At 39.7% G+C, this 23,227-nt stretch overlaps 1 protein-coding gene across 2 annotated transcripts in view; it reads right to left on the reverse strand.

Moving 5' to 3' along the window:
• Positions 1–1,431: 1,431 nt before the first annotated feature.
• The window catches only part of LOC123751564 (long-chain-fatty-acid--CoA ligase 4), a 33,306-nt gene continuing 11,510 nt past the window's right edge, over positions 1,432–23,227 (reverse strand). For both annotated transcript variants that reach the window (XM_045733658.2, XM_045733666.2), the window contains one exon: positions 1,432–9,743. In XM_045733658.2, coding sequence (XP_045589614.2) covers positions 7,712–9,736 — 2,025 coding nt within the window. In that variant the 5' untranslated portion in view covers positions 9,737–9,743 and the 3' untranslated portion in view covers positions 1,432–7,711. The remainder of the gene's footprint in view (positions 9,744–23,227) is intronic.

Genomic DNA, 23,227 nt, shown 5'->3' on the forward strand with positions numbered 1-23,227 from the left:
AGTCCTCTGTATAAACATGAAAGGTCCACGGCTACTTAATATCCTCCCAGCAAACATGAGAAATAGTGCTGTACAGAATTGGAATTGTTCAAGATGAACGTTGACACATTCCTACAAGAAATACTGGACCAATCAGATCGTAGTGGATATGTGGAAGTACAGGCTGCTCGAAGCCAAAGCCAGCTGAACCAATTCAAGCCTGGCTCCAGAATGGGCTTGGGTTGTAAAGAACTCCTAGCACTCACTCCGGATATGATGCCACTCAGGTGGCGACTCAATGTCACTACTGGGGACATTGGAGAGCTCTCTCGGCAGGGTTAGGGGATCAAAGGGGCAAGACAAAGGAAAAGCTTCGCAAGAGTCCAACACAGCCGGAGCCATAGAGCTCACAGGTACACTCCCTCAATGGAGGTGAAACTGATTTTCCATACTAGTCAAACTCAAAGACCTTATCACCTGCCTCACAAGTCCAAGATTGAGAAGAGTTATCATTAACTATAGATATGCAGTTGGAAAAGGCTGGACCCCAAACCCAAGGGATACCACCTTGAAAGGAAGCGAGACGAACCATACGCTGACACAGGAAAATGGGCACTGACTAAAGCAGTGCTCTCCACTTTCAACAGGGAGTCAATTTTAAATTTAAATTTTGCCCCGAGGGGCGAGTTTATTGGGCAGCGCCACTCATCTTGTGTGTGGACATACCCCCCCCCCCCCCCCATAGCAACATGTACATCACTCCCGAAAAGGAAGAAAACCAATGGATCAAATATTCTCCAACGCCGGTACAGCTATAGTGTGTCCTCACTTGAAGGAGTGGCCCCTCTGGCAGGTGACCCGATGACTTGAACATGATCCCTACATTTGTTTCCTTATATGTATGTCCCAACAGAGCAAAGAGTGGGAGCCCCAAGGCAAAACATGTCAGCCTGCAGGAACAGCTCATTAGCTTTTCACAAAGGCTAAATGCCTTGCTAAATCACCTGAAGGGCTAAATGCTCAAAATTTTAATTTAAGTCAGAAATCTGATGATACCAGGTACAATGTATTACAATGTATATTAAATTTGGATCTAAAAAAAAAACAGATATCTTACATTCTTGCACAGCCACTAGCACGCGTAGCAATTCGGGCAGGTCCTTAATCCTATTTTCCCAGAATATGACGTGCCAAATCATTTAACCACCAGATACCCATTCACTGCTGGGTGAATAGGGGCCCAGTTAAGGACTGGCACCCGGTCAATCCTCCCTGTCCATGATACGAACCCAGGCCAGAGTGCTCGTGAAGCGCCGGCGAGTGCTTTACCACTATGCCATAGAGACTGTTTCAGGTTCAAGACTTTTCAGCTTTAAATGTTTTGGCTCAACGCAGAGACTACCTGTACTTCATGTTATTTTTTCATTGTTGGAAGAGGGCAAAAAATGCTCATTAATCTATAATAAATTTTATTTAATTTGTTTAATATCCAATTATTGCTGGAATATGGAAATCTGTATTCTCATTTGCCTAGGGGCCTAGAGGAATTTTTAATGTGAAACAACTTGTTATATTATTCCAATAATGACCTAACTTCGGTGGCCCAGAAGTTTTAATTTCTAAAGATATTGACAACCTTTGTCATTTGCATACAAGATATAAAATTGCTGAATAAATATGAGACTACAAAGTACTTTACAAAGGAGGAAAAAAGTGCTATTATCTGAACTAGTAAATAGATGCTGTGAGCAAATTAGGTCCTTACAGAATGCGAAGTAATGCCAACATTATAATCCGTACTTGGATAAACAGTATGTATATATTTAGTGCAGATTACATAGCAAGAAGGTACATAGTGTTTTCACAAAATAAAATGCATTTCTCATACATTGAGTTATCAAGAGAACTTTAATATCTTTAGGTCATGGGGAGTAATTTGCAACGTAATTTCCACTTTTGCCAACATTACAATTATTCACCTAATCAATTTTTCCATCCCATATTTCTGTACAGAAACATTCCAAGCAAAACATGATCAACATAGTTTAACAATCACTGCTTCCAATATATATTACAACATTTCTTAATTTTACACAAAAACAATATCTCCACCTTATAAAAAAATAATCCTTTACTTGTTTTTACAAAGAAACATAACAGTGTGACCTTCTCAGTAGCACAAGACCTCACTCCCAATAAATGGCAAAGAAGACTAACACTAACCATTTACTACCATTCTAATGATATAATTATACATAAGAAGTGCAAAGACTGATAAGCCTTGAGAAGACAAGGTCTAAATGCACTTCTTTTTTTTAGGATGAATTAAGGTACATTGCTTGATCCGTGTCTTTGAGGACTGCTTATTATAGTAGTGGGAATGGTTTAAGGAGCTGAATACTCAACTGTATGGTGGCTCGATGAAATAAGTGTGTGGTATCAAGACTAGTCCAGTTACATGGTGTCTCACTGGGTCGAGCTTATGAGAGGCTCTTCACAGACCCCAGAGAACGGGATTCATAAGAGCACTTGCATATCAACTGAAGCGTTAGAGTACGATAACTCTTCTTATGCGGCCTAGTCAACACCACTTACTACCCAGTGGGTACTGTTGGTTGGAAGCGACCAGCGTTACATGCAGTTTAGTATGTTACGTCTTCACAAACGTTTTAGCACTCACAAGCTCCAAAGAGTTACAAGGGTGTCCGTAACAATAAGTAACCCTAGGATGAGGATGACCTCTCGGTAATTAAGAACTCTGAAGTGGACACGAAGTGCTTTGTGAATCCTGACCCAGGTCACTTGCATCACTGAGATCGTATATACAAGAACTCCCCAGTGTTGTGATAACACAGAAACACACTGTATTGATATATTTTGTTCATGAATGCTTCTTCAAAAGCTTTGCTCTTTGGAGAGACATTTCCCTGCAAATGCAGCTTCCTCTAAGCTTATGTGACAGCCTTTATTATAAATAACCAAATATTTTAAAGGTGGCCAAATAATAAAACTATAATGTGATTAATCACAGGAAACAATTACACTCTCAGCCATCAAACAAAATCTGATGCTTACACAAAAAGTATTTTGTGTAATGTAATTATCAGTGCTAAACCAGGAAAGCTACAACACATCCTTGTAAAAAAAAAAGAAGCAACAAAGTTTTGCAACTGTATCGGTCTGCACAGAGTACCTCAATTTAAAGCAGGCAAATCTTCGATTAATAGATTGCCACCAACTTTTTGCAGAGTCGAATCTCAAAACAAAATTAACTGAAGAAACAAGGCCTTAAATTTGATGATTTAGATCTTGCCTCTTCTATACAATTATCTGACACCTCTCACTGCATCATGATCTCTCATGAAAGAACTTGGAAATGCAATTAAATGTATAGCTAGGATTGGATAACTCATTATCACACTTGACATTTTTCTCCTCTTTCAGTATTCACAGGTACAGTATTCATTATGGTCACTAATATTTTTTGGGTTGGGGAAAGCAGGAGTATTTGCACAGGTAACTGAAATACATGTCTTATTTCTTTGTAGTAATAAAGAAATCTGAAGCTGGTATAATTTATTTCTGTCCCAGGCATGAGTGATAGAAACAGAAACGAAATTCTTTCAGGCAATATATGAAGTCACCAAATACTTTTCCGCTGGTGGCATTCTCCCAAGCGCAAACGCCAACAGCAGTGTCAACTCCCACAGCATGCCTGTACACTACCTAGTGTCAACTCCCACAGCATGCTTGTACACTGCCTAGTGTCAACTCCTACAGCATGCTTGTACACTGCCTAGTGTCAACTCCCACTGCATGTGTGTACACTGCCTAGTATCAACTCCCACAGCATGCTTGTACACTGCCTAGTATCATCTCCCACAGCATGCCTGTACACTGCCTAGTATCAACTCCCACAGCATGCTTGTACACTGCCTAGTGTCAACTCCCACAGCATGCTTGTACACTGCCTAGTGTCAACTCCCACAGCATGCTTGTACACTGCCTAGTGTCAACTCCCACTGCATGTGTGTACAATAAGCTACCCACTCTAGAGGTGCTGGGTAAAGGAACTCTCACTTAAACAGAAACAAGTGACTAGCACGCTGTAATACCTGGTACTTGCTCCCACCAGCTATAAAGTTAGCGAAGTAAGGGAGGAAAGAATGATTTAAATATTAACATAATTATACAAATGTAAACAACAACAAAAATTGGTTAAATAAAATCATTCAAAATGACATTCCAAAAATTATAAAGTGAGTGTTTAACTAAAAATAATAAATTACAAAAATATATAGACTTCAAACTTATATGAATCCTTATAAATAATGTATCATTAAGTACAGTACTGCTTTAAACTTAATTACTGTACCTGTCTTTTATTTAAATGGCCTGCTTATTCAGCACCAATATTTACAGATAAATATTATATCGGATACCAAAATATACAGTCAATACCATTATTAACACCTCACAGCCTCTGGAAAAAAAATCTAAACAGTGATTGGAGAAGCTTATAAATTTAACTTTTTTTGGGGGGAATGGACACTGTTGAATTCCTTAACTATAGCAGGTCAAAGTATTTTATCCGATATGTCAGATTAGAGCTTATAAATTTAACTTTTTGGGGGAAAAGGGACACTGTTGAATTGCTTTACTATAGCAAGTCAAAGTATTTTATCTGGTATGTCATTAATACTAAACAAAAATTATCTACAAGTAATTTACAAACAAATAATATTTTATGAAATATAATACCAAACTCTGATTTGTTCTGGTATAACTTTTTGTCTTCACAACCAGAGTGACTCCATGTGAATAAATTTTATTCCTTCCCACAAACACATTGGCTTCATATCAATAAATTCTTTCCTTCCCAGAATCACAGTGGCCCCATACAAATATTTTTTTTTCCTTCCCAGAATCACATGTGGCTCCATATAAATAAATCCCTTTTTTCCCCACAATCACAGTCACTCCATATAAATAAATCCATTACCTCATTACAATCATTTACCAATTCTGTACAAAAGCAGAAGTCTCTGAATATGATAGAAGTATACCATTTTACAGTTATCCCCCCATTTTGCTAAATCTTTACAGATGTATTTCTTAAGATAAAAGCAGATCATACGCCAATTCTGTATGATACTCTGACATTAACACAAGCATCCCTATACAATGGCATTGTAATTCAGTAGTCTGCTTATCTGCCATTTTACAGTGATATGCTCAATGCTTTATACATCATGAATTTTAGGTTACCAAATACTTCTTATTTGTTTGGCCGCTCCAAGCAACAGCCTGGTGGACCAAACTCTCACAAGTCGAGCCTGGCCTCGGGCCGGGCTTGGGGAGTAGAAGAACTCCCAGAACCCCATCAAGCAGGTATCAAGCAGGTGTTTTATAAACAAAATTTAGTCTTGTGGCTAAACAATTAGGTCAGGTAGCCCTTCAGCCTTACAAAAATTTCATCTTTCATTGTCATGAGTGACAAGTAACCTGGTCAAATCTAATCAAATCACCCCTTCACGTAACATTGGATCAATCAATGCCGATCCTCCGTCGATTAAATATGACGCAAGCACGGTTCTCCAGCTGTGTAACATAAAGTTAGAATTGAATGGTGAAAGTTTGTCAAACAATAGTCCATTTTGTATTTCTCACTTACAATGTTGAATGGCTGAGCGAGTCTGCTTAAAACTTTTAAATAGAATTGGCATTTTTTTTCCCTGTGGTATAAAATATGGACTGTTGTAAAAGAAAAAATTTTACTAAAATTCTACAGGACATAAGAAAAAGTGAGACAGGCTAACCATAAACCTATCTTTTCCTAGCCTTACTTTAGTGCCTATGTACTAAAAAAAATATGCCTAGGAAAATTTTCATTTGGCTATTGCCTTCTTTTGCAAGCCCTGGCCCTGTACAAGCTTAATACAGTACTTCAAATCATGGACATTTTTATGGTACAATAGTCCAAATTTTTATGCTAGCATCCATAGTAGCTATATGTAATATCTTTTTGAATGGCAGTTTGTAAGACGATAATTTAACTGAATGTATTAACCAAAAATTATTAATACATTTAGCATTCTTCCATATATCAATAAAAACAAAATTTAAGATAATCAGCATTAGTAGCATTGAAACATTGTCAAAAACAACTCTATACCTAAATACACTGTTCTCAAATATTTTCAAAGCAAGTAATTTTAAAGACTATACAAATTAAATGTAAAAAAGGCATGATTTTCTGGTTATGTGATAAGGTCTTCAAGCTTCAAGTTGTCAGGTTTCTGGCAACTGCACTTTACAGAGCCCAAATCTTTTTCAATTGGCTATTAAATACTGTAAATAACAATAGAACACAAATATTTCTTTGTCATAACAATCGTGAAACCTTCACTAGAACACTGTAATTTAAAAAATGTTAAAACCTTTACCATGTAATGTGCATGAGCAGAAGTTTAGAACAGATGAAATGATGCTATTGAGAAATACCTGTAGCAATTAAGACACTACATGGTGCTTTCTCACTCTTCAAGCCAAAGGAGAATCAACAAAATACTAATTGTTGGGAGTGTGAATAAATTTAACCTTTGCACTTTTAAGACAAGCTTGCAAAAATTTGTGACAACTGTGTTTTAGTGATTCATAGTTCTGATAATATCAATTGTTAGATTTCACTTATATTTATGAAACAAATACCTATTTGTACTTTAATATACTAAGCTAAAATCAGCTTTCAAATGCAGTTTATGAAGGGCATGAATAAATATGGAGCCAACAATGGATATGTGTGTGTGTGTGTGTGTGTGGGTATATGAGCGAGAAGAGAGCTATGAGGAGAAAGCGCCAAACCGTTACGACTATATAGCACTTGGAAGGGGTCAGAGTAAGGATTTGGGATGGGACGGGGGATGGAATGGTGCCCAACTACTTGGATGGTCGGGGATTGAATGGCAACCTGCATGAAACGAGACCGTCACTCTACCGTCCAGCCTTAGTAGTTGGACGGTATGAGTGAGAGACAAACAAGAAAGCAGAGGTGAAAATTGCTACACCACCATTAGGTAATGCTACCAGCATGTCCCGAGCACTTCAATAAGTCAAGGGGTCTTGGCAAGATTTGACTGTACATATTGAAGCCCCACCCCACAAGCTTAAGAAAGATGGAGGAATGACCCATGCTACTAAATTCTCTTAGAAATGTATAAATTTGTTTATGGTAACACATAAGGAGTATTAGTAGATTGTCTGAATATTCATTTGTATTCAAGTGAACCATATACAAAATACTACTTCATACATCTGGTAAGACAATGAATATGGTGAATAAATGTGACTTCTAATTCAATAACTAGACAAATGTAATGGTTTGAAAAAAAAAGGCACTCCAGATAAATCCACCAAAAAATAATGTAACTTCAATAGAAAACTTAATTAATCAGCCTTATTCTCTGCCATCTCTTTACTGAATGGCAAAACCATCAATACAGCACAAGCACCGAAGTCTTTGACAACCACTCCACTGTACATTGTATAGAGGAAGCGTCAGTGGAAAGAAGGAATGGAGTAGAGTCAATAATTATCCATTCCAGGTGATTAATTTCGTGTTATATATTATGTATCTATATTTATGTACACATGAACAGAGGCTCTGTCTCCAAGAAGGACTTAACCATCCTTCAGGAGTCATAAGCCACAAATCTTCCTATAATCAGAAGTGCTAGTCCAAACGAGAGTACATATCATGGACACTGTGCTCATAGTGGTGATTGAGCTGCTGACGTCGGAGCTTCAATGCCGCTGTCACCAGGCCAGTGTCAGGCGTCCATGGCTCCAATGTCAGGTATACAGCAGCAGGAACCTCCCACCTCGTCAAGCCACACTTCTTCCCGTGGCTTTGAAGCTCCTTCAGGATGGCCTCATTAATTCTTTCATCTGCACACAACTCCTCAATAGTAACAGTGTCCTTGTTGATGCCTACGCTTGCTGCCACCTTCCACAGACGCTCTGCGGAAGGCACCACCACAGCCACCGTCTTGTCTTTGGTCGAGTCTGCAAAAACGCAGATATTTTCTACATTTGACAAAGTCTTAAGTTTGGACTCTGCATTTCCCAGTGACACATACTCGCCATGTTTCAGCTTTACTAAATCTTTTTTTCGATCGATGATTTTCAGTGACCCTAAATTATTTATCTCACCAATATCACCTGTACTGAACCATCTTAACCCATTTTCTTCGTAAAAGGAAGCTTCATTCTCTTCAGGTAGCTTGAAGTAGCCTTTACTAACCACTGTTCCTCCAACTACAATTTCTCCCCTAGGGTTAGGTTTGTCAGTCACTCTGTAGTTTCCTTCCTCCCAGTCAACAAGCTTCATGAGTACCCCAAGGTTGGGGCCCCCAGAATGACCTGTACTGGTGTCGTCCTCATCCATACCTGAGATGCACGAGGCTGTTTCTGTGGATCCATAACCAACCTGGATGGACACATCAAATATGGCTCTCATTGTGTCGTGGGTCTGAGGTGTCAAGGGGGCACCTCCAACGACCACCCTCTTCAACTGGCCTCCCAGCTCCTCCTGGACTTTCCTGAAGACGAATGCATTCAAAAAGTAGGATGTAAATGGAATGTACTCCAGCCAGAATTTGTACCTTACAGCCTCATTGAACACTAGGCTCTTGATCCATCCCTGTTGTTCCACCTTCTGGTAAACACCTTTGATGATGCGATCCAAAACAAGCGGAACAGTGTTCATGACTGTCGGCTTAGCCACTTTGGCATCACCTTCGGTGCCATGCATGACCTTGGGACTGGTGCTAGTTAGTGTGTGGGGGGATGAATACAAGATGGTGGCACCCAAAGAAATTAGTGCAATCTCTGTGGCCAGCTCCATGATATGTGCCAGAGGCAAGAAAGAAAGGTATCGGTCCTCCATACCGACATTCATCTGGACGGAATAACCAATGACACTGGCCAAAATGTTTGTATGTGAGAGTTCGACACCTTTGGGTGTCCCTGTGGAGCCGCTGGTGTACATGATGATGGCAGTGTCCTCAGCATCAGGTACAGGTGTGAACACACTAGATGTCTGGTCATCTTGCTTAATTAACTTCTTAAAGGGTACTAATGTGACATTTGAAGGAAATTTACTCACATCACCAACACCATCAAGCTGATCTTCCATGACAACCACCGTCTTTACCTTGGGACACTGATCCAAGACACGTATTACTCGTGGTAAGAGGTCATACGACGTGAAGACAAACGACACCTCTGTCTCGTTTATGCCATGAGCGACACCTGCGTCAGTAAGGGTGGTGTAAAGGGTGACAACAGTGATGCGGTGTTGCAGACACCCCATAGCTGCCACCAACCACTCTGCCCTTGTTTCGGCAAAGATCACCACTCTGTCCAGTGGCTGGAGACCTCTCACCCTCACGCCTAGTCCAACGTCCACAGCCATTTGCTGCACCTCTGAGTATGATTTCCAAGTGTACTCCCCAAGTCTGAGCTTTTCAAACATTTTCCCATTTTTTTCCGTTCTCTCCCTGTCCAGCAGCTGCCGTGTGGCCATGCAGGACTTGGACCCATGAACAGAGGCACCATACTGCAGTGCTCCAGGCAGTGTTGTGACACCAGCCTTGCGGAACTTGGGAGCCAAGCCCGAGTCTAGAGGGTAACACTCCCCAGACGGGGTCGCCTTCACATACCATCCCTCAGAAGTCTTCACGCCACGCATTGCCATCCTGCAACTGGAGAGAGGCAGTTAGTAGATGCATCAAAACAGTTCTATGGCAAAAATCCTACAAGTTCAATATATAATTTTTATTTTGAGTTTACTCCTGCCCCCCCCCTCACCAACACCCTTCTTCCTCTTTATGTGTACACGAGATGCTTCTTGTAAAAGAGGGATTTCACCAAACTTTTAAAAAACTACCAGTCTAAAAATCTACTAAAAATCTACCAAGAAATCTGCCTATTTTTAGGCAGCAGGAAATTACTAACAATGACATGTACACTTTCTTGTATATAAATAAAAATAAAAAAAAATTATCAACTCAATACTTTCCTCTCCTACTGTGACACCTGAACGTCCTGATACTGCCTCTGATTCACCTCAGCAATCCCCACTTACTCAAGGCAATCCCTAATCTCACCTCGAAACTCTACCCTTCTGAGGACTTTGAGCAACTTGACCCTACAATTGCCCCATCTGAGTTAACCTCACATAACCTATCCTCATCAACAAGCTCCATTATACTGTAGCTGTGCTTGTCTCTAAAGCTCCATTTTTTTTCTGTCCATTACTATCATATTTTTATAACTAATATTAGTACCTAGCAAACATTAAGTGATTGAACAAATCCACAAGGGCCGAACAACCCTTGTGTTGTGCATTTGTGGATTTTCGGCCCTTGTGGATTTTGTTCATTTGATGCATCATGCTATTGTGATTTGTGTGTGTAATTAAGTGATTGATTTATGATTCATCTGTCAGTCTTGACTCATCACTGTCAAATCATGATTTATGATTCATCTGTCAATCATGATTTATGATTCATCTGTCAATCATGATTTATGATTCATCTGTCAATCATGATTTATGATTCATCTGTCAATCATGATTTATGATTCATCTGTCAATCATGATTTATGATTCATCTGTCAATCATGATTTATGATTCATCTGTCAATCATGATTTATGATTCATCTGTCAATCATGATTTATGATTCATCTGTCTAGCATGATTTATGATTCACCTGTCAATTAGTGTTCCTTTTCATTTCCAGCTCAGTTAACCTTTCAATAGACTAATTTATTTTCTCATCAGATCATTAACTTTTTATTAATTTACATTGATCTCAATTATTATTGTTTTTGCTTCAACATTCAAGTCTCTATTACCGTATTAGTATATAGTTTTATCTATTCCCATTTTATTCATTTTAAGTATCTAGTTCCAATTTTATGCAACTGTTAACAGTATTATAATTATTTTTTGTATTTACCCCATCTGTAAATCATAGTTTTAGTAGCATGTTATCTATCTCGCTGTAATCAGTGTATGACTGCAATTAAGCATTGACCCTAAATTAAACCTCTTATGAAATATCTATGAAATTACCAATTCAATGATAATAATTTGAAGTACTATGCAGGAAACTTTGCCAATAATGGCAAAGTTCACCATATTCTTAACTTTAATGTTAGGTCTGGAAGCAAACACTGTGAAGATGGTGATGCTCTTACTGCAAGCACTGAACAATACATTCTCTTTTATTGTCCATATTGAGACCTGGCTGAATAATGAATCAACTCAACAATTGAACATTCACAATTGCTCAACTATCCCCCAACTGTAGACCTAGCCAGAGAGGTGGCGGTACAGTAATTTACTACCGCTAAGAGCTATCAAACTCAAAAGTTATCAAAATTAGAGACACCTGTGAGAGTACATATCTTCCCAGTTCAAAATCAAGGGCTTGGTTACTAACTTAATTTTGGGAGCGATCTACAAAATTCCAAACACTGATGTAACTGAATTCAACTCTAACCTTATCACCTTATTATTAAGTAATAATGATAATAATAATAATAATAATAATAATAATAATAATAATGCAAAGGAATCACATTAACATGATGTATAATTAAGAAAATAATAATAAATGAATAATAATAAATAAATTTTTATTCAGGTAAGGTACATACATACAAGGTAAGATACAAAAGTTGATGGATTATAGATAGAGCTAGTACATACAATGCCTAAAGCCACTATTACGCAAAGCGTTTCGGGCAAAGAAAATCAGAAAAGCCATAATGAGGATGTGAACATGTACACTGAGTACTGCAAATGCTGGACCAACCAGGCAGTAGTTAATATGTGGGCCTGCGGGCCACTCCCAAGTAACAACCTGTTGGACCAAGTTATCACAAGATAACAATAGGTAAGGTAAGGTAATTATCAGGAGAAAGCACCAAGTCATTACGACTATATAGCACTTGGAAGGGGTCAGGATAAGGATTTGGGATGGGACGGGGGGGAAGGAAGGGTGCCCAACCACTTGGACGGTCGGGGATTGAACGCCGACCTGCATGAAGCGAGACCGTCGCTATACCGTCCAGCCCAAGTGGTTTGGCCTAACAATAGATAACCCCTTATAACAAGATAGGGGAGTGAAAAAACTCCCAGAACCCTCTCCAGATTCCAAATCCAAGTACTGTACATGTACTACGAAACATTCACCCTAAATAACTTAGCCACGACATGCTTAAAAGCAATGCAACCTGGGATTCAACTGCATCCTCTAGAGGTCCCAAGGCTTCCACTGAAGCCCAATTAGGACTTCTCACATTGCCCACATGTACTCTGACTGTTGTATAGGAGACTATCCCCAACGCTTCTTTTCAAATACACAAAGAATACCACAGCCAGAGTGCATGCGGGCAAGGTGTGGAACCCTGATTGGGCTTCAGTGGAAGCCTCGGGACCCCTAGAGGATTCAGTTGAATCCCAGGTTGCATTGCTTTTAAGCATGTCGTGGCTGAGTTGTTTAGGGTGTGTGCTCAGGAGTACCCAGTATGCAGGTTCAAATCCTCACAACGGCACCTACTGATTTTCTCAATAAGATTATTTATTTAGGCAAGGGTATATACATATACTGTATATGGTACATTAACTATAGAGGATTCATACGTAAGATAAGTACAGTGCCTAAAGCTACTAATACACAGCATTTCAGGTATAACATAAAAATTAAAACAATATATAAGCTTAATGGGGTAACTCTTAAAAACTATTTGAGACACAATAACATTCATGAGCTGATGGAGAATACAGCAAGTGTCTGTATTCCTAAGAAGCAAGCAAGGTAAGTATTGCCAACCTAATAAAAATTATTCCCTTTCAAATTAAAATATATTTATTTACGTAACATATTATTTAATTTAATTCCATGTGGCGTTCTGCATTTTTCAACTGCATATAGCATTTTCTATTTTTTCAAGGAGCATTTGCCGCATGAAAATGTTTCCCTTTAATATGTAACAGTCCATCTGCAGTAACCTCGTTCCACCCTCTTGCACAATAAAATGAAATGTCACTGCCAGACATAAGATGAAAACAAATAATTTAACAATGTTACTCCCCTTTTTCCAAAACCATGTAAATAAGATTCAGATCAATCTGATATGTTGTGGAAAGTGTTCTGATGCTGGGTTATCCCATCAATAATACAATAATTAATAATAATAATAATAATAATAATAATAATAATAATAATAATAATAATACCTGTAATAATAATAATAATAATAATTCTTTGTGTCAGGGGACAGGCAGCCAGAGTGTATTTATGTTAGGCTTATATCGAGGTGCAAAAAGTTTATTGTTGGGAAGGAGAAGAGAGAGTAGGGAAAGAGAGGGTAGAGAGAGAGAGAGTTGGGAGAGGGAGCGAAAAGAGAGAGGGTGGAAAAGAAAGAGGGGGAAAGCGAGACAAGGAAAGATAAGGGAAGTGAAACAGGGAAAAAGAGACGAGTGAAGAGAGAGACGGGGGGAAAAAGAGAGAGAGGTGGGGAAGAGTGAGTGATTGAGGAAAGAGAGAAAGAGAGACAAGGTGAAGAGAAAGACGTGGGGAAAAATGAGAGACGGGGGGAAACAAGCGAGATGGGGGGGGGGGAAAGAGAGAGGGGGAAGACACACACAAAACATGATCAAGACAAAATACCTAGTGGGATTAACAGAGTAGAGAAGGAAAATCATAATGAATACTGGTAGAACAAGAGGCTATCGGTGAATGTTTAAAACACAGACGAGTCAGATACAATAAAGAGTATTTTTTTTCTTTAGCTTGCAATTCAGTCCATAATTTCAATAGCAATATTATAAAAAAAAAGTTAAAGAGTCACTGCATTAGATAATAACTAGAAAGTTGGGGGGGAGGGGGGATGAGGTATAAGAGCTGAGACTATCCAGCAGAGGTAAATATAAGCAAAATACTCACCTTCCCACCCCACAGTCATCTTAGAAACCCCCTCTCCCTCTCCCTCTCCCTCTCTCTCTCTCTCTCTCTCTCTCTCTCTCTCTCTCTGTCTAAAGAGCTGCCGCATCAGCTGCTGCTGCATCAGGGAAACAAGGAGAGAGGGAGGGAGGGAGGGGGGGAAATGAGGGGAAAAAATGTTAGTGAGGTAGCTTACTCAGCACCATGTGAGATAACTTCACAATCTCCACTCTGGGAAGCACGTGGGGCCATTTTCTCGCAGGCAGATGAGAGTTGGCAATTTCCTGGATCGTTTTTTCTCGAGTCAGTTTTCCTTTCATGGATAAACTTTAATATGAAAAAAAATACAATCTTTAGAAAGTGTACCAGGGTAAAAAGGGGAATGAGAAATGGGATCGAGTTTAATTATATTTGCCAGATTATTCTCATCAACTTCATCTTTCAATTAGTCCATTTTTTTACTTGTGCCATATACATTAATATTATACAGTATATGTATATATACACAGTATAAGCGAAGAAGCTTGAATGGTCGCCAAGCCAATATGCAACCGACAACTCCTCATCCCTGAAGGATAATTCGAACCCAGAAAGCCAGGGCTCCATGCGCCTTAGCGTATCCGGTACTATACAGCTGGACCACACTGAGTGTACAAAAAGGTTGGAAGTCGTGAGACCCTTAACCCAACCCCCGACAGCACTCGATGGTCAATTTTATCGTACAGATATTTCATCGAATCACCTCGCAATTGGGGGGCCACGTAAGTAACACAACATATTTCTGAGGATGTCTCCTCTGATGTGCATATGAGATGCGAGGCGCATCTAATTCCAAAAAGCGGAATACACCATCATAAAGCTCCTACCAAGGATAAGCCTTCAGTGGTTCAAGACACTGTGAAAGTGCGAGTGGTGAGGGAGTTTAGGCGGTTCATTTAAGCCCCATTCAAGGTTTCCAAGGCTGTATGGCTGTGTGGTGATGTTGGAAGCCGATGGAGTAACACATATGCAAAAAAGCTTGAATTGTCCCCAAGCCAATATGCAACTGAAAACTCCTCACCTCTGAAGGATTCAAACCCAGAGAGCCAGGACTCCATGCACCCTAGTGTATCCGGTAATTTAACCACTAGACCACACTAACTGTTCAAAAAGATTGAAAATCGTCAGACATTTGCCCGAAATATGCAGACATACTGCCCGAAACGCATTGCGTAATAGTGGCTGTAGGCATTGTATGTACTAGCTCTATCTATATATCAATCCATTAATGTAACATCACTTGTATGTATGTACCTTACCTGAATAAACATATTTATTTATTTATTTATTTATTTAACCCAACCCCCGACAGCACTCGGTGGCCAATTTGGGCACAGATATTTCATCGAATCACCTCTCATGTTGGGGCCATGTGAATAACAATTATGCGAACAAGCTTGAATGGTCCCTAAGCCAATAAGCAATAGAAAACTCCTCACCCCTGAAGGATTCAAACCCAAACAGCCAGGGCTCCATGCACCTCAGCGTATCCAGCACTTTAACCAATAGACTTTCGAACAGTCAATGTGGACTAGTTATTAAAGTAGTTTATATAAATATATATAAGTTGTGAGGGTACCACCTCTGGTACAACTGTAGGGACCCATAGCATCAGAGAAGAAAATAAAGAGTATTCAATGAAGACCTTGTGGATTCTCACTGAACACTTTAATATTTTCTTCTGATACCACCTTTATTTTTTTTTGCATAAATAAAACAAATATATATATATATGTGTATTTGTTACAAAAAAGCTACATATAGGGTACAAAGATGATTATCATAAGTTGTCGAGTTCCTCCAGCTCCTCAGATGGCAGGCAGGAACCCTGAATGCAGTGTGCATATATATATAAATATATATATATAAATATATATAAATATATATAAATATATATAAATATATATATATATATATATATATATATATATATATATATATATATATATATATATATATATATATATATATATGCGAACAAACCTGAATGGTCCCCAGGACTATATGCAACTGAGTAGTATGGGTTCGAGTCACTTCTGGGGGTGTGAGTTTTCAGTTATATATATATATATATATATATATATATATATATATATATATATATATATATATTAATAATATGTCATAACACTCCCAGATTCCCAGATGGGAGCCAGTCCTCAGACCAAATCCATTACCATGAAAAACCTCACCCACCTTCAAACCACTTGAATAGTTATCTATATAGTTGTGATGGTCTGAAAGTATATTACGGTTCCAGTAATAGTCTACATGTAAACTGGCATGTGAACCTTTGTCCTAAACAGATAATATTCTCAACTTATAAATTTATTGTAATATATAAACTCCATAGAACTGATAGACCTGATATAGACCTAACCGAAATGCCATGTGTGTTAGTGGCTTTGCAAGAATGTAAGAACATCAATGTTATGTACTCACATCCCAGTGAACTTGAACACAATGAGAACAGCCCATATTCCCCCAGGTGAGTAACTAGGGTCAGGCCCCCCCTTCCCCCAGGTGAGTAACTAGGGTCAGGCCCCCCCTCCCCCAGGTGAGTAACTAGGGTCACCCCCCACCTTCCCCCACGTGAGTAACTAGGGTCAGGCCCCCCCCTTCCCCCAGGTGAGTAACTAGGGTCACCCCCCCCTTCCCCCAGGTGAGTAACTAGGGTCACCCCCCTCTTCCCACACATGAGTAACTAGGGTCAGCCCGCTTCCCCCAGGTGAGTAACTAGGGTCAGGGCCCCCTTCCCCCAGGTGAGTAACTAGGGTCACTCCTCCCTTCCCCCAGGTGAGTAACTAGGGTCACCCCCCCCCCTTCCCCCAGGTGACTAACTAGAGTCAGCCCTCTTCCCCCAGGTGAGTAACTAGGGTCAGCCCCCTTCCCCCAGGTGAGTAACTAGGGTCACACCCCCTTCCCCCAGGTGACTAACTAGGGTCAGGCCTCCCCCCTTTCCCCAGGTGAGTAACTAGGGTCACCCCCCCCTTCCACTAGGTGACTAACTAGGGTCAGCCCCCCCTTCCCCCAGGTGACTAACTAGGGTCAGCCCCCCCTTCCCCCAGGTGACTAACTAGGGTCAGCCCCCCCTTCCCCCAGGTGACTCTACTAGGCTCAGCCCCCCCCCCTTACCCATCTTCCCTAGATAGCTGGAAGAGCTATGAACACTTACGCACATTCAAACATTTCCCCACACACACACACACAAAAACACACCTGTATAAACATCAGAGAACATGGAACAAGAATTGAAAGCAACAGGTTCGCCTCCCCCCCCCCCCCCCCAACCCCCCAGCTTAGAATCTCCAAACAAACAGCGAACTAAAAACCAATGCAGAATACAAAGACGCAGATACAAGCCAAATAAAAGCCAGCGAGGGAAGCCCAAATTGGTTCCTGCAAGACCAAAGCAACGTGGAAAATTTCCGCGTGCGGTGGAAACTAAATTTTCAGTGTGGTAATGGGCGCCATCAGCGAGCTGGTATTTGATCACAAAAATTGATCGTGTGGGGGTATGACAGGAGCTGCCTAGGGTTAAGATAGCATATTGGAGGGTGTTTAAGGGTTTCTATATTATGGATTTGTGGCGGTGGTGAGGCCGAGTGGTGGTGGTGGTGGCTAGCCAACAAACCTGTCCTCTCACATAATACACAACTAGTCCTACATTAGAACCGCAACGCAAAAATAGCGGTGGTTTATTGAAATTACAAGAACCGCAAAACTGAAGTATCTACCTCAGAGTAATTCATATCAGCCTTTATAGTTTAGGTAGATTAATAACTAGAAACGAACTCTTCCTGTAAGGCAAAACCACTTTAAATTTGACGTTTGTGAAATTGTGAGAATGAGCTGGGCTGGAGATTATGGCGTGACCGGTTGTCATATTATGTAAAAAAAAAATTTTTAACCAAAATTTACCATTTTAGTCTTTAATAATTCAGTTTAATAATTGCCTTTCGGAGCATCGCGGCCAAATTTAGCATCCCATCTTCATTTTGCAAGGGAAAACATTTTAGGCAACAGTCTCAAATTCGGTAATTATTGCTACCGTAATTCAGTATGCAAGCACAGCATGCAGGCGATGAGTCACAATAATGTGGCTGAAGTATGTTGACAAACATACTTGTTTGCATTTTCCAATGCACAGCATTTTCAGTCAAGAACATTTCGAGGGAAGGATTCGAACAGTGAGGAAGTTCGAAACTTCCAATGCAACAAGTTGTGAGTCATGAGGAACTGTGTGTCCTCATAAACGTGGGCCAAATGCTCATTAACTCAACCCATCCTTAATCTGTGTTCGACCACGCTCGAGCAAAAACCAAATCAATTAGTTAAAATGAATGTATAGTGTAATCAAAAATATATTGAAGGATTATTAATCCGCATTTAATATCGAAATTAATTGCCAGTTGCCTGTAAAACATCAATATTAAAGACTTTTCTTGTGTTGTATTCTAGTTGTTTGGATAAAATACGTCTCCCTTGCTTACACCTTCTAACCTTAAGGATAATCTAATTGTAAAAGTATGTTGCGGTAAAAGAGAAATGGAATAATTACACAAATGTATCACTGGAAAAGAACAATAATAATGAAACAAAAATCCTACACCCAACCCGGAACAGAAAAACCCTGCTACACCTAACCCGGGACAGAAAAACCCTGCTACACCCAACCCGGAACAGAAAAACCCTCCTACACCCAACCCGGAACAGAAAAACCCTGCTACCCCTAACCCGGAACAGAAAACCCCTCCTACACCTAACCCGGGACAGAAAAACCCTCCTACACCCAACCCGGAACAGAAAAACCCTGCTACACCCAACCCGGAACAGAAAAACCCTGCTACACCCAACCCGGGACAGAAAAACTAAAAACTACAGCCAACTTGGAACAAAAAAAAACTTGTTACAGTCAACCTGGAACAAAACCAAAAATAATAAACCCTGCTGCAGCCAACCCGGAAAAACTTTAGATAAATGGCAGAACTTTTATTGTTTACACTAATCCTCTCTTCTACACCACTGATATCCAAATGTGTCACTCTGCTTCCTTCAAACTATTCTCCTTAACTATTTATAACTTAGTTAAAGGCGAATATTTCTTTACTTGAAAGGAAAACTGATTTTTTATATATTTTTTTTTCACTGTGGAAACTGTCCGCTTTAACGTCAATATTGTTACAAGTCCTTAATAAAAAGTAAACTAAACAAAATCCAATACCGGCTGAATTTGTTTAAGGAAAAAAAAATAAAAATAAATAAAAGCACCCAGGAATTCGGCACAGACTTCGCAGTGAACATCAACGTAGTGAAATAAACCCGCATGTCAGAATTAAATAAAAAAAAATACAAATCTGTAGTGTACAAGCACAAACACAAATTTAATAAAAAAAAAGATTTTGGGGGAGGGGGGAAAAGGATGCAGATGGGGGGATTGTGTATAGCTGCATTAAATGGGATGTAAAATTAATGTCAAAAAAATGTAAATATGGATTGAAACCCCAGACGTTTCTAAGGAGCATGTTTGGTCTGAACGAGATCAACTCAACAAATATATTCCCACACTCTGGATACTAGCGGACCAAAACTTCATTTAATAAATTGTGTAAATGGATGCATATTATATATATATATATATATATATATATATATATATATATATATATATATATATATATATATATATATATATATATATATATATATATATATATATATATATATATATAAACTAGCAGGACTTAATTTGCGGTTGATTTTCATTGTCTATGATAAACTGTGGCTAGAAAAAGTGTTTGCTGGCCGGTGGTAAAAAAAAAGTGTTCTGGTATATTTACGAACATGAAAATAAAAATTGGTATTTTTCTTTTGCGGTAGGACAGAGTAAATTGACTTGCCCATTCAGAATTGCCTGGTTTGTAGAAAAATAATAATGTTGGCTATTGTCTAAAAGTGGCCGGGTGTGTACTGGTGTAGCCGGGTGGGTACTGGTGGCCGGATTGGTACTGGTGGCCGGATTGGTACTGGTGGCCGGATGGGTACTGGTGGCCGGATTGGTACTGGTGGCCGGGTGGGTACGGTAGCCGGTGGCTACCGAAGTGTACCAAGTGATGTATTTTTAACCAACCCAAGTTTAACCCAAGTTAGAAGAACGAGAAAAAAAATAGCCTAAGCTACTCTATCCTTTTGAGACATATTGTATTGTCTCAATAAACGTACTTGAACCTGTTAACATAATTGTAGTACCATTGGGGTTCAACCAGCATCATATTACTACCAGCTTGCTGTTAAAATCTATCACATATACCCAGCCAAATAAGAGATCGGTATACCATTCTGTATCAATAGGATTTTGATAGCAATTCCACATCAAACAATGACTTGACTTAAATATTTTCTAAGTTTGTAAATTTGTTTTCGTTGTTGACTTAATATATATAAATTATATATATATATATATATATATATATATATATATATATATATATATATATATATATATATATATATATATATATATATATATATATATATAAAATATGGTGAGAAAAGTTGAATGAGAGAAATAAAAGCTGTAGAATAATGTATTCTAGGCGCACGCCCTGGTTTATTTTGTGCACATTTGGATCTATTATACAATAATTGTAATTATTGTGAATGCATATTTCGTTGTCCAAATAATTACCAAATATCTCACGTTAATCTAACTCGCCTTACGCCCATGTAGAGCTTGTGTGTACTGTATTAAAGACTTCAATGTTAAAAATCAATTCAATTTCTTTCTTTATTATGCACCCCATACCCATCCCGTGGGCGGTGGTGTAAAGGATTACAGAAAATCGTAGTTGGTTACAATATGTTTTATATACTGCACAAGTATTATAAAATAAATGTGAGAGATGACCTGAAAGTTGACTAACATGCAGAAGACAAGCTGTCGACTTAATCAGGGTATAATATAAAAAAAATTGTTCACCTTATACATTAATAAATTAATGTTCAAAAATAATTTAAAAATGTAAATTCGCGTACATCTATGAACAAAAAATAATTAAACTATCAACCAATCAATTTCACTAGCGCCAAAAATAAAATTACAAATATAGCACAAAAAATGAAAATAATTGTGAAATAGAGGTGACAAAAAAAATGGGAAATTAATAGAAAACGGCTCGCTGACGTTAACTTTGATATATATATATATATTTGTTAATGTGGGAGAGAAATGCGATAGGCGTTTATTCATCTACGCTGAGAGTAATTGATTTCATTTTCTGCGGTATGAATGGATGACAAGGGTGGGTGGATATGCAAATAAATAAATGGTTGACAGGACCAGTTTGATGGATGATTTTTGGAGAACTGAAAGGATGAAACTATGTTAAAAATATACATCCTGTGCTTTTGTTTGGAGTATCTGAATCTAAAACAACAAAAAGAAAGATATACGAGTTCTCATTGTCAGTGATAAGACGCCAGATAAGATTACCGAGGTCTCCCTTTTGTCCAACCACTTGGGCTGGACGGTAGAGCGACGGTCTTGCTTCATATGCAGGTCGGCGTTCAATCCCCGACCGTCCACAAGTGGTTGGGCACCATTCCTTCCACCCCCCCCCCCCGTCCCATCCCAAATCCTTATCCTGACCCCTTCCCAGTGCTATATAGTCGTAATGGCTTGGCGATTTCCCTTGATAATTGCATTCCCTCCCTAGAACAAAGGGATTACTGAGTTCTCCCTAGACCAAAGGGATTACTGAGGTCTCCCTAGACCAAAGGGATTACTGAGGTCTCCCTAGACCAAAGGGATTACTGAGGTCTCCCTAGACCAAAGGGATTACTGAGGTCTCCCTAGACCAAAGGGATTACTGAGGTCTCCCTTGACCAAAGGGATTACCGAGGTCTCCCTAAACCAAAGGGATTACTGAGGTCTCCATTGACCAAAGGAATTACTGAGTTCTCCCTAGACCAAAGGGATTACTGAGGTCTCCCTAAACCAAAGGGATTACTGAGGTCTCCCTTAACCAAAGGGATTACTCAGATCTCCCTAAACCAAAGGGATTACTCAGGTCTCCCTAGACCAAAGGGATTACCAAGGTCTCCCTAGACCAAAGGGATTACCAAGGTCTCCCTAGACCAAAGGGATTACTCAGGTCTCCCTAGACCAAAGGGATTACTCAGGTTTTCCTAAACCAAAGGTATTAATCCCTTTGGTTTAGGTCTTACTAAGGCCAAAGACTGACCCTCCACAGGAGACAACCCACAACTGAAATCTAACTCCCAGGCACCTGTGTTCACTCCCATCTCCGTCCCCTCCCACCATCACCCCAACACCTCACCATCAACCACCTACTCCCACCATCACCCAACCACTATACCTAACCCCCCCCCCCCTCACCGCACTGTATTTCATCCCGGCTTTCAACGTGACGAGCCGAGGATAGTGATGTAGAGGGTCCACTAACGTACTCTCTTTATTACTTCATTCGTGAAACTGGGGGGTGGGTTCGCTGGTTTGAACATAACACTAGGCTGTATACAGGAGGTTATCTCGAGATGAGGTTATCTTGAGATGATTTCGGGGCTTTAGTGTCCCCGCGGCCCGGTCCTCGACCAGGCCTCCACCCCCAGGAAGCAGCCCGTGACAGCAGACTAACACCCAGGTACCTATTTTACTGCTAGGTAACAGGGGCATAGGGCGAAAGAAACTCTGCCCATTGTTTCTCGCCGGCGCTTGGGATCGAACCCAGGACCACAGGATCACAAGTCCAGCGTGCTGTCCGCTCGGCCGACCGGCTAAGACTATACCTTCTACACCTTTAGTGCACTTTGCTTCCTATACTCCACTGGTTTTTTTAAGTACTCTGTGGATAGCATTGGCTAGACTATGAACATTGGCTATTTTTACCCTCTCTGGACCACCCCCTCTCCCCCTTGGGTATACTGTATACCTTTCCGGGCATATTCCACCCCCCGATATATATTTCCATTCCCCCCCTGGCAATATCCCAAATCTAGGCCAATTCCTTCCCGTGGGCATATTCCGATTCCGATAGGACAGGGTTGGGTTATTGATGAACTTAAGGATTCTGTTTCGTTTGTATACAAGTGTGTATTTTTTTGTCTTTATTTAATAAAATACAATATAAATCATATATACATGGTGTATTCACCTAATTGTGCTTGCGGGGG

Source organism: Procambarus clarkii, chromosome 4 (genome assembly GCF_040958095.1).
Source record: "Procambarus clarkii isolate CNS0578487 chromosome 4, FALCON_Pclarkii_2.0, whole genome shotgun sequence".
In the NCBI taxonomy this organism is placed as follows: Eukaryota; Metazoa; Arthropoda; class Malacostraca; order Decapoda; family Cambaridae; genus Procambarus; species Procambarus clarkii.